At 41.1% G+C, this 12035-nt stretch overlaps 1 protein-coding gene across 1 annotated transcript; it reads left to right on the forward strand.

Moving 5' to 3' along the window:
- The first annotated feature begins 857 nt into the window (after positions 1–857).
- On the forward strand, positions 858–9362 carry LOC147882275 (kinesin-like protein KIN-12A). Its single transcript, XM_087401538.1, has 14 exons — positions 858–1491; positions 2765–2908; positions 3072–3155; positions 3336–3461; positions 3592–3651; positions 4401–4454; positions 4580–4672; positions 4848–4943; positions 5167–5312; positions 5418–5567; positions 5651–5780; positions 5958–7850; positions 7971–8477; positions 8658–9362. Exons 1-14 carry the CDS (start codon positions 1072–1074, stop codon positions 9045–9047), a joined length of 4293 nt encoding a protein of 1430 aa, XP_087257664.1. The 5' UTR covers positions 858–1071; the 3' UTR covers positions 9048–9362.
- Positions 9363–12035: the final 2673 nt, after the last annotated feature.

A 12035-nucleotide genomic window follows, 5' to 3' on the forward strand; every position in this document is an offset into this window, starting at 1 on the left:
TATGAATAAGAAGATTTATGTTATGTAAAAATGAATGAGTGACTAGTTTGTATAAAATAAAAGTGAAAATACCATGTTTCCTAAAGAAATACTATTTTTTAAATCTCCTGAAAAACACGCTCGGATAAACCTGCTCATAGGTTTTTGCTCGTAAAATTGACGCATCCATGGTTTAGGTAAAGTAGTGGTATGGGAGGACATGATCAATAGACATGCCATGTGTACCAACAATTCCCTTCAACTTTGAGCTGCATGGACAATCCAAGATAACCTGCATCTACCCTTGTCAGTGTGGCCATAACGTCAAAATTGGTTGAGAGGTGAGGATATGAAATGAGGCATCTCTGTGCAAAGCTTTTATTGCCAACTCTGCAGGGTGCATCTCATCCCCCATATCATTGTGAGAGCATCCTCCTCTAAAATGTAACAAGCTCTCTCTCTCTCTCTCTCTCTCTCTCTCTCTCCACTCAACCTCTCCTTGTCCACCTCTCCACCACTCCCTCTCCCTCTCCTCACGGCTCAGAGAGTGTCTGTCTATCTCTCTCTCGCTCTCTCTCTCTCTCTCTCTCTCTCTCTTTCTCTCTCTCTCTCTCAGCCTATCCTTCCCCTTGTCCCTCTTCACCATGATTCAAAGACATGCCCCTCCCTCCCCTGTATATACTCGCTCGGTGAACCTTCTAGAATGCGCCGGAATTGGGCACCGCAATAGAGCTTAAGCTTAGGTGAATTAGGCTTAATAACATTTCCCCCCCCCCCCCCCTAATGAATTTTATTTTTTGGGTTCAAAGGCCCAAGGATTTGAAGTTCGAATTTAACGAGGGAAAGTGTGCATCCATCTGTGCTTGGCATCTTCTCTCCTTCCTTGCTTGCTCAGATCTTGTGCATTTTCCCCCCACATCTCACAGATAGCTCTTCAAAGTAGAGCCAGCTCCCCAACAACATAGGAGGTGCCCTTCCACGCTGCATTGCATCGATTTGTCTTTCTAACATGGTTCCAGTTCTCTTAGCTTTTGGATTCAAGTATTGATTTTGGTCCAATTCAGCCCAGGAATCATCCTTCGCACTTCCGCAATGGCTCCCCATCGCTCTCGCTTATCCAGGGGGGAGTCTCCTCACAGGGAGCCCTTTTCTTTGGCGCGCTCTCGCTCCAAGAGCTCCTTCCCCTGCGTCAACACTCCGGTCCGAAGATCTCGGCACAATAGTGAGAATATGCCCCCCGAGAGCGCTCTCGATGCAAGAGCTAATAGCCCTTTTTCCGATGCAAATGCGTCGCCTACATTAAGCAAGCCCGCTTCCAAGTCGAAAACCCACGGCAGTCTTTCCCTCCCTCCTCGACCTCCGCCCTCTCGAACGCCTTCAGCAGTACATCGAACAGCAGGAGTTGGTACGGAAGCACCAGTTGCTGCAAAGAGGAAGCTGATTTTGGAAGCCCCAGTCCCCACAGATATTTCTCACAGTAGCCCCTCAAATGAGCAGGACACCGGTGTAAAGGTAAGAGCATAGCCTGTGTTTAGCGTGTAGTTGAAATTAATCACTCTCAGTCAGAAAATGCATATCTATTGTCTCAAGAAAAGAGACAAGGAAAGTCCTAAACCCATGCTAAAAGCACCATGCGGGACGACAGAACTTACTGAACCGAATCATTCGAAAGAAATTACGTATGTGAAAAATTTCAAGAAGCTAAACTAGGACTGACGGTCAATTGAGGTGGCATTTGATCTAGAGAAACATAGAGGTAAATGCAACGAGGTCAATGTAAGACCATCTTGCACAATACCACATTTTGAAAGAAGTCTCTCTCTCTCTCTCTCTCTCTAATAAATAAATAAATATATCTTTCAGCAACAATACATGATTTCCAACCGAGAGTATGACAATATCGTCTTGTCCATAGTTGAATGATAGATCTGGGAGTATTGAGAAGATGAAAGAACTGACACACGTTTGACGTCGGCTCAGCCACTAGGGAAAGGCTTGCAGTGAAGTCCGATAAATATCCCCGCTGACAAAGGATTGGGCATTGTGTGATTTGAGTCGGTGGGATACATGTATGACATGATTCTGGCTAGGTGCAAGCCCAAAGACGATGCTTAATCTCTGGAAAATATTGTTGCCATCAATGTTGCTCCTGAATCAGTGTGGGCTGTTGATGATGGGTCCTTCAGAAAACTATATGGTACTGTTGCAAGAATCGAACTGTCTTTTTGGAGAGCTTTTTGGATGGCAGATTCCATCTTGCAGGATCCCAGTGAATCTGGAAAATTGGACAATAGATAAAGCAAAAGTTTCCATCCTTACGATGTAACTCATGGTCCTTAAATTGCCTCCATAATGGGTCTAAGACATAGACAACCAATTACTTTGGGTTCCACTAAATAATTAGTTGTACATTGGTATGCCCAAAAAGATATAAATGTGCTAGAGAGTCTAGGTGGTTACGATCTCCTTCAATCATGAGGGAGCTTCATTGGATCAGGGGTTGATGATCACATCAAAATTCTAACTTACAAGGAGATTTGTTGGCTTATCATTGCCTCATAAGTTACCCTTCTTAGCCCTCTCAAAAGCAACACGTCAATCTTGTGTTTGATTCCTGTTACCTTTGGAAGATGCTGACATTTCTACAAAGAATCTTTATAGCTCCATCCATCGTTTCCTAATGACCCTAGCACATTAGTCCTGACCCCCCCAATTTAGTCATATCATGACAAATGTTTGGTATATACTTCCACCTTTTCTGAGGGTTTTGAGACATTGGTTGCAGGTGATTGTAAGAATGCGTCCCTTAAATAAGAGAGAGGAATCTGAAGAAGCCATACAGATAATTCAAAGGCTGTCTGATGATTCTTTGTGCATCAATGATCAACGTTTCACCTTTGATCAGGTAGCAGGAACAGACACCCCCCAGGTAAGAAAATTGCAACGTTTCGAGTTCCAATCCAATGAAGCTTTGCATAGTTGAATGCACAGCAGGTTCAATGCTTCTTACTTAAGTAGGAGTCACTCTTTATCTTTTGTAAGAAATTCTGTACTGTGGCAATTTTCAGCTCATAAGCATGGTTTTTTGGCAGCAAACAATGTTTGAGATGGTTGGTTTACCACTAGTGGAGAATTGTCTCCAAGGATTCAACAGCTCCATCTTTGCATATGGACAGGTAAAGCACCTCTCATTCTTGTCCTGAAATCGGTGCTTTAGTCACCCATTCCTTAAACCAGATTTCCTCCATGTGAAACTGAGAGACATTTTATTTTGATTTTATCATAAGTCTGATGTCCCATCTTTTCCTCCTGAGGATGTTGTTGAGCATTGCTAATTTGTCCTTTGTTTGGAACAGACAGGAAGTGGGAAGACATATACAATGTGGGGAGTGACACAAGATCTAGTTACAGCTCATCCACCCAACGAAGGAAGAGGTCTAACTCCACGGGTATTTGAGAGTCTATTTCAGCGGATAAAAGAGGTAAGCTATGCAAATGGTGGCTGCATAATTCAGTTATTAAACACAATACAAATTTGGTTTCAGGCTTGTGGATTTACAGGCCTGGCACTTTATTGAAATTCGGCCCCTTTCTATATATTGTCTTGAACAGGAAGAAAAGAAAAATACTGACAAGCAGCTACGTTATCAATGCCGTTGCTCCTTCCTTGAGGTATCACTATTTAGTTTTCTAGTATGCATGAGGAGATATCACTATTTACTCTTCTAGTATGCTAGAGTATGATGTGATAATTTAAACAGCCATTGGAGAGCTGGGGATGATTTATGGGACAAAGGATCGTTTCGTATCAAGTATTACAAGCTGCAACTCTACAGAAATAGCTGTCGATATCATGTTTAGTCCAATTTTGTTCATGTCCAATCTTGCTAAGGATTTTGTCCTGTCCAAATTCTGACCTGTCTTTTAGTAGCAGCGCTATATGTATCTGCAAGATGGTATCTCCAAAAGCATATGATCTCACAATTGAGAAACATAGGTTCTCTATGGTATAAACAAATTTGTCAAGCATCAGATAATTGTTCTGTAGTCCGATTTAAGGGTAACAATGGTCATCCAGCACTGAGTCTCTTAAGATCTTTTGGTCTGGACATGTGAAGAAGGAAGCAAGCTTATGCAGTGGCACATTGATCAGGGGCACATACTATCTGGATACTAATTTATGAGCTGTCTTGGTCACGGTTCCATGGGAGAAGGTTGTAAGTAGAAGGGATGACAACATTAAGTCTCAATCTCATGTAGAAAGGTTAGAAGGAGAGAAGTGCAGCCAGGAGCCGATGGCGACAAGCCAGCAGGAGAGGAAGGGAGGTGAGGGAACTTGGTGAGGGAGGGGTGGGATCCCAAAGTGGGGTAGAGAGAGAGAGAGAGAGAGAGAGAGAGTTGATCTCCTGGTTTGTACACAGATCTACAATGAACAGATCACAGATTTGCTGGAACCAGTGCAAAAGATTTTGCAGGTAAGATTGCATGGTCTAGTGGCTCCTCTATTTGTCCCCTGAGTCTTTTTTTAGCATGAGCTTCTCTGCTTCATGCTGCCAGTATGTGCTTAAAAAAAGCTGAAAAAATATAGGAAATCGTGCAGGTCAGGGAGGATACTAAAACAGGCATATATGTTGAGAATCTTACAGAGGAGTATGTTTCTACTGTTAATGATGTTTTTCACCTTATGCTCAAGGTAATCCTTCACTCTATATCTATATGCATCTCCTCCTATATTTCAATAGTTTCTGTATGTCTTAATGCATCTGGTCCTTTTTTGCACTATTTTGACCTTCCTATATATCAATTATTTCTGTATCTCGTAATGCATCTTCTGTCAGATTTAATAATCTCAACCACTATATGCACAGGGCTTGGGAAATAGAAGGGTTGCATCTACAAGTATGAATGTGGAGAGTTCTCGATCCCATAGCGTGTTTACATGTGTCATTGAGTCACGGTGCAAGGTAAGTTACTATTTCCCATACCTTCTGCCATGTGCTGACAACTCGTAGTGGGATAAACACTAAACACCACCCATTGTCCAAACATCTCATGTAATGGAGGTGGTGGTATTATGGTTTGAACACTGACTGTAATGTGCTAAGCTCTTGCTTATAAGAGATGGACAAATTGAGTAATGATTTTGATTACCAAATTGAAGGTTTATAATGATTGGCATATTTGTAGAGTTCTGCAGATGGTATGAGCAGTGTTAGAACGAGCAGGATGAACCTTGTTGATCTGGCTGGGTCTGAGCGACAAAAGCTGACAGGTGCTGCTGGTGAACGCTTGAAAGAAGCAGGAAATATTAATCGTTCTCTTTCACAGCTTGGGTGAGAATGCCTTTAAGCTTTGCTTACCCTTTTTTCGGTCATGCAGTATATCTCAATGGTAGCATCTACAGCAATTATTTATATGCTCCCGATTTTTTGTTGCAGGAATCTGATAAATATTCTGGCTGAGGTTTCACAAACGGGCAAGCCAAGACATATTCCATATCGTGATTCAAGGCTCACTTTCCTTCTACAGGAATCACTTGGTGGAAATGCAAAACTTGCAATGATCTGTGCAATCTCACCTGCAAGCAGGTAACAAGCTTCGCAGTCAGAGCTTTTTAGGTTGTTATCTAGAAGGTGGGGTGAGCTGATGCCAAGTTTGATGCTTTATACAGTTGCAAAAGTGAGACCATGAGCACGTTACGATTTGCCCAACGGGCTAAGGCTATTAAAAATAAAGCAGTAGTTAATGAAGAAACAGAAAATGATGTTAATTTTTTGCGAGAACAAATCCGTCAACTAAAGGTAAACTGTCTTTGCTTTATGTTTATTTTGACCAACAAAAGGTATGCTAAAATGGCAAGAATTAACAAAATTAGGAATCTAGTTGCTGTTGCTGGTGCATTTCGCTGATTGGAAAGTATTAGAGATGTGCATGATTATCAACAGTTTTCTGTTTAATTCTTCTTGTTTTCTGAACAGGATGAACTTATGAGAATGAAGTCAACCGACACTCAAAATGCAGGTGCTGGCAGCTACTCAACTGGTTGGAATGCTCGCAGAAGCTACAATTTGTTGAGGATGAGTCTTAGAAGTCCAATGGTATTGCCCCATACAGATACTGATACTGATGAAGAAATGGAGATTGATGATGAGAGTGTGGAATGCATTGATGCAATAAATCCATCAACCAGTGAAGACGAATCAATTAAGGCTGATCCTCTGATTTCTCTGAGTGTGAAGGGACTGTGCCTTGATGAATCAGCCATTGATCCAAAAATAGAAATGCATCCGTCTCCAATAATAACTGACACAGATGCTTTAATACGGTACAACTCTTTGAGCCAATGTAATCCAGGTTCAACACCATTGAACTGCACAGATACAAAAGTTTCTTGTCAGGTTGAGCCTCTGGAGTCAAACTGTCCTTTGGGGTCTCCTTTTTTAAGCATATCTTCAAGTTTAGTTGATCTGCAGGCCCCTACCTTGAGTGTTTCTCCAGGATCGCATGAAGAGGGCAAGAGAAGCCTTGGGGGAAGAATGCTTCCTGTTATAGCAGAAAATGAAAGCCTTCGGCCCTTACAGGAGAGTGCAGAACACATTGATGCCATAAACTGTTTGACCAGTGAAGATGAATCAGTCAAGGCTGATCCATGGTTTTCACCAAGTGAGAAAGGACTGTTTCATGATGAATCAGCCATGGATTTAAAAATGGAACTGCATCTGTCTCCAATATTAATTGATACAGAATGCAATCCAGGCTCAATGCCATTAAACTGCACAGATACTGAAGTGTCTTGTCAGGCTGAGACTCCAAAATCAGACTGTGCTTTGAGGTCTCCTCTTTCAAGCATATCTTTGAATTTAGTTTCTCTGCAGGTCCCCAGTTTGAGCGTTTCTCCAAGATTTCATGAGGATGATAAGAGAATCCTTGAGGAAAATATGCTTCCTGTTCTAACAGAAAATGATGGCCTTCAGGCTTATAAGAAGAGTGTGGCAGATATTAATGCAAAAAACCCTTTGATCAGTGAAGATGAATCAGTCAAGGCTGATCTGCAGCTTTCACTGAGTGACAAAGAACTGTTTCTCGATAAATCAGCTGTGGATTTGGAAATGGAGCTGCATTTGTCTCCAATATTAAATGATGCAAATGCTTTGTTTCAGAATGACTCCTTGGGCCAGTGCAATCCAGCTTCCACGCCATTAAACTGCACAGATACTGAAGTTTCTGAGACTCCGGAATCAAATTGTGCTTTGAGGTCTCCTGTTTTAAGCATATCTTCGAATTTAGTTGCTCTGCAGGCCCCTACCTTGAGCATTTCTCCAAGACTGCCCGGAGATAAGAAGATAAGCCTTGGGGAAAATATGCTTCCTGTTGTAGCAGCAAATGCGAGCCTTCAGGCTTGGCCTTTAGAATATGCAGATGCCCATGAGGTTGTTGAGCCCAGGGCTTTACAAGCAAATTGCAGTGGAGAGAAGCCAACAAAGGAACATGTATTGGTTAGGTCTAGCAAAAATTTGTCCTCGCCCACTGATCGACTGGCTGCAAGTCTACATCGGGGTTTACAGATCCTTGAAAACCATCAGAAAAAGATAACTAGCACTCGTCCATCATTAGCTCAATTTTCCTTTCAGAATCACGAGTTTGATAAGCTAAAATCAAGAAATGCAGTTGACAAAAGTGTACAGACTTCCCCGGCAAGGTTTTCTGACAATATGACCATGGCCATGCCAGGAACTCTGGAGCCAAAGGTCACAGAAGATACTCATTTGCCTACTCTATCTGATCCCTGTTGTGAGTGTGCAAATGTGGAGCTTCTGGCTACCAAGGAGTCAAAAAATCTCTTTAAAGAATCTGAAATTTATCTTACTCAGGTAATATAAGATGTCTCTCACATAGGCCATTCGTCCTACTTCTACAGGTTGAGGATGTTGTATCCTTGTTTTTTTTTGGAACTTTTAGGTTGATATTGATTTTATCATACGTCGATGCAGAATGTGGAGACAGCTTTGGCAGGAGGTATGCGTAGAGAGCATGTCGAGTGGATGGCAGCGCCTGAGGAATTGCGAGTTGAGCTTGAGGAGTACAAACAGCTTGCTGAAAAGAGGAAACAAGAAGCTGAGGGAGAGCAAAGGTGTGTGGAGGAGATGAAGGAAGCTTTACAAATGGCTATGCAAGGGCATGCCCGACTGCTTGATCAATATGCAGAACTACAAGAGAAGCACATTTCTTTGTTGGCAAAGCATAGGAAAATCAGAGATGCTATGTCTGACGCTAAAAAGAAGGCTGGAAAGGTTGGATTTTTAAAAACAAAGTCATTTGAAGCTCAGGCAGCGGAGCTTGCTACTATCAAGTTTGAGCAGGAGCAGGAAAGACAATTGGCTAAGGAGCAGATCGAGGGTCTACAAGCCCAGGTACGAGACACAGCTGATGCAGTTCAGGCTGCAGGTGAGCTCCTTGTGCGGCTGAAGGAGGCGGAAGAAGCTGTATTAATAGCTCAAGTAAGTTATTTCTTTAGACCTCTGCTAGTCTATTAAAAGTACTTGCCTTCCTTTCATCCACTTCAACGTATGTCTTGCAATTGACCTTTGCCCTGAAGGTTTCGTCTTCAGTTTTGTGGTGATAGATCTGTAAGAAAGTTATCCGCCTTTTACTAACGTAGCTGACGTATGCCAATCTAGGATGCTGCTGCACTTGCTGAACAAGATGTTGATATCCTGCATCGGGAGATAGAAAAATTAAAGAGAAAGCATGCAACAGAGATTGCCACATTTCAGCAGCGGCTTTTAGAGGCTCGATTGCAGAAATCTACTGTTTGTCCCATGTGTGTCATGGCCGAGCGTGTGAAATTTCAGTTCACTGAAGTGGATGCTGGGGAGGCTGAAGCAGCCCTAGAGGCTGAGCACCTTGCAGCAGAAGCCAAGGAAGCAGAGGAGTCTGATATGTTGCAGATGCTAAGGAGGGAGCTTGAACCGTTTGAGGATAACGAAGATGTGTATCTACAGAGCATGAACAATGAGTATGTGCCGGAAGAACGTTGGTATGAGGAGGTTCAAAAGTGCAACGTCTGAATTGCATTAACACACTGGATCTGTAGTCATTTCTTCAATAAGTATGCATCACTCTAGTTGCTCATTGTGTCATATATTCTGTCATTAATTTAGAGCCTCTTCATCACCATATGGTAGAGAAGCAACAGGCCCAAAAGGAGTTCTGGGTGCCTGCCTCTACAGAGCGTGAAATCACCAAAAGCCCTCATTCTTTCATCTTATTTTTTCAGACGCTGCAATCAATATGGCAATACCTGTGAACGCTTGTGGTACTTCTATTTTGAAAGTCCGTCTGCCTAAGAACGACTGAGTCTGGCATGCAAAGCAGGATGCCTTGGAAGGAGTATAAGCTTTCATTAATGGTCTTGCCCTATTAATATTGCTTGTAGATTTAACTAAATTCCATCTACAATTAAGGGTAGGGGCAATAAGAATACATCCCGCCTGAGATTGAAGAGGCTAATATCGATACCTTTGGTTTGCAGGTCCCCCTAACTTCCCGTATCACTTCCTAACTCCCCCTCACGTTCCTCCGTTGCCCTCACCCCACTTCCTTCCCTTTACTGGAGGGCTTATGTAGTCCCGTCTCTCCCCCTCACTCTCCACTTTGTATTTCTTTGCACCCCTCTCCCACTCTCCTATCTTCTCTCCACAACAACCCATGGCCTTTGACATTTGTCACTCCCTCGCACTCTTCCTTCCCTTCTTTGCACCCTCTGCCTGGCAATAGTCTACCACCCCTCTCAAGATTATTTAATATGGGAGACTTATGGGCCATTTATGGATAAGGAAGGGGTTAAAAAGACTTAACTAATATTTATGCTAGGTACATGTACGGATGGGACTTTTAAATTCAAAATTACATGTATGTGTGCGAGAGAAGGCTAAAATGACTTAGTATATTTATGCTATGTACATGTGGTCCATTTATGGATAAGGGGTTAAAAAGACTTACCTAATATATTTATGCTATGTACAAGTACAAACTCAACTTTTAAATTCAAAATTACATGTATGTGTGAGAAAGGGTTAAACAGTTATACCAAATTTTTCAAAACTTTGAATATAGGGTATTTTAAATGTGTGCTTGCTCACATGTCCCATGGCTTTTTATAGAGTGACCCCTTGGACCTTCTCTTCACTTAGGACTTTGTGACAATCCCTCCCTCTTACTCTCCAACCCCTTGTACACTTTACTTCCTTCACCATTCCCCTTAGCTCCATAGAAAATGCATGCATGTATCCATGTGCTTGCATACACACGTGTGTGTGTGATCGCTACATGTGTAGTAGATGTCCCAATGATAGCTTTAGAGAAGATGCATACTTGTTGAGACATGTTGGAGATCCATTACGTAGACACTTTTGTTCATGATATTACATTTGTTTATGATAATCAATTATGGATACACTCTTATTTATAAACTTTAGATTTGACAACTCGACCTTGTGTCTTGGCCATATGATGGGCTATGGTTATAAACCACTTTGATGCACTACTGTGAGTGTGATTGTTGATATGTGATTTTGATATGGTACATGCAAAATGATTTATCGAACAAATGTTCAAAGTTATGATAAACCTCAAATAAGAGACACATGTGATGAAGACATATTCTCAAGTGATTGGGGTTCTCATATGAACCTAGTAAATCCTAATTCAAATGTGCAAAACACATTTGTATGAGAAGTTTGGTGTTTCTTTTTAGTTGGTTTTATTTTTTATGTTTTCCACAATCATTGTTTTAAGAATTGTTGATTTGTATGGTTGCTTTTTGGAGCATTAATAGAAAGGTCTTTTCTTTGGAGAAAAAGATGGTTGATCTCAATGGTGAACTCAATACAAACATGTAAACATAAGATACACTTTTCTAATTTATTGGTTAAATAAGACATGTCTTATTGGTTAAAATATCCATAAATATTACGTAAAGACGTTGATAAAGACATGTAATCAATTGATTGTGGCTCCTTTATAGTGCCCTTAGAGAATCCTATTTTAGATATGAACGATGGTCTTTTCATGGAAACATGCTTGTATCACTATAGCATGATCTCCAATGGCAAAGTCACTACAAGTGTGTTGATACATAAGGCACACACCTATCTTATTGGATAAATATATGTAGGCAAAGGCATATACATGTCTCATTGGTCAAACATATCCTCTTTGCCAACTTGACAATGTGATGGCTTCTTTGCTTGATTTATTGCAATGGCAAAATGACAAATGGAATGCTATCGATATTAAACTTTAAACATCAAGGCAATCATTGGCATACATGGCTATTACCTTGGATAATTGGTTGTAATAATTTGCTAAGAATGGTGGTGAGGTGCACTTAGCCAACAAAGAGTTCAATGGTACAACAATGACTCTTTTTTGTTCTTATAAGTAGTGGGCTAGTGTTGCTTACAAATCTCTTGAATTCAAATGATGAGGGAGGTTGACATATAATACTTAAATTTTTGCAAACATTACCTCTTTATGTAAGAGTAACACAAAAAAATATCTTATGATAGGACATGCTAATGAAAGGTCATTGCTTAATGCTAAAATGGTCGATAGTTGGTTGGTTTTGTGCAAAATGAATCGACTCATGTGGAAGATAGTAGACTTGTGGGTATATATGTGTCGTCATGTGGTCGATGTCCATTGTGGATATACAGTCCTATATATGTCTCGTTATAGTGGTTGATGACCATTTATGCCATGTATATCATATATCCATACTTTCCCATGTAGCAATGCATGGGATTGAAGATTATGACTAGTCCCCAAGTACATGGGGATTTTGTTTTACCCTACTAGATTATAGATAAGCAATAAATGGATATCATATATCCATACTTTCCCATATAGCAATGCATGGGATTGAAGAATACGACTAATCCCCAAGTAAATGGGAATAGATGTTTTTGTTTTACCCTATTGGACTATAGATAAGCAATGCTTGCTTTATGGGATATGGATGGGCAATTGCTTTATGAACCTTGTTTGAATATTTC

Source organism: Dipteris shenzhenensis, chromosome 30, assembly GCF_047967505.1.
Source record: "Dipteris shenzhenensis isolate YYH24624 ecotype China chromosome 30, Dip_SZ_1.0, whole genome shotgun sequence".
Taxonomy (NCBI): Eukaryota; Viridiplantae; Streptophyta; class Polypodiopsida; order Gleicheniales; family Dipteridaceae; genus Dipteris; species Dipteris shenzhenensis.

Coding starts and splice junctions, on each gene's coding strand:
- LOC147882275 (XM_087401538.1), top strand. CDS start 1,072: ATGGCTCCCCATCGCTCTCGCTTATCCAGGGGGGAGTCTCCTCACAGG. Junction 3,462..3,591: donor TATTTCAGCGGATAAAAGAG/GTAAGCTATGCA, acceptor TGTCTTGAACAG/GAAGAAAAGAAAAATACTGA. Junction 5,568..5,650: donor GCAATCTCACCTGCAAGCAG/GTAACAAGCTTC, acceptor TGCTTTATACAG/TTGCAAAAGTGAGACCATGA.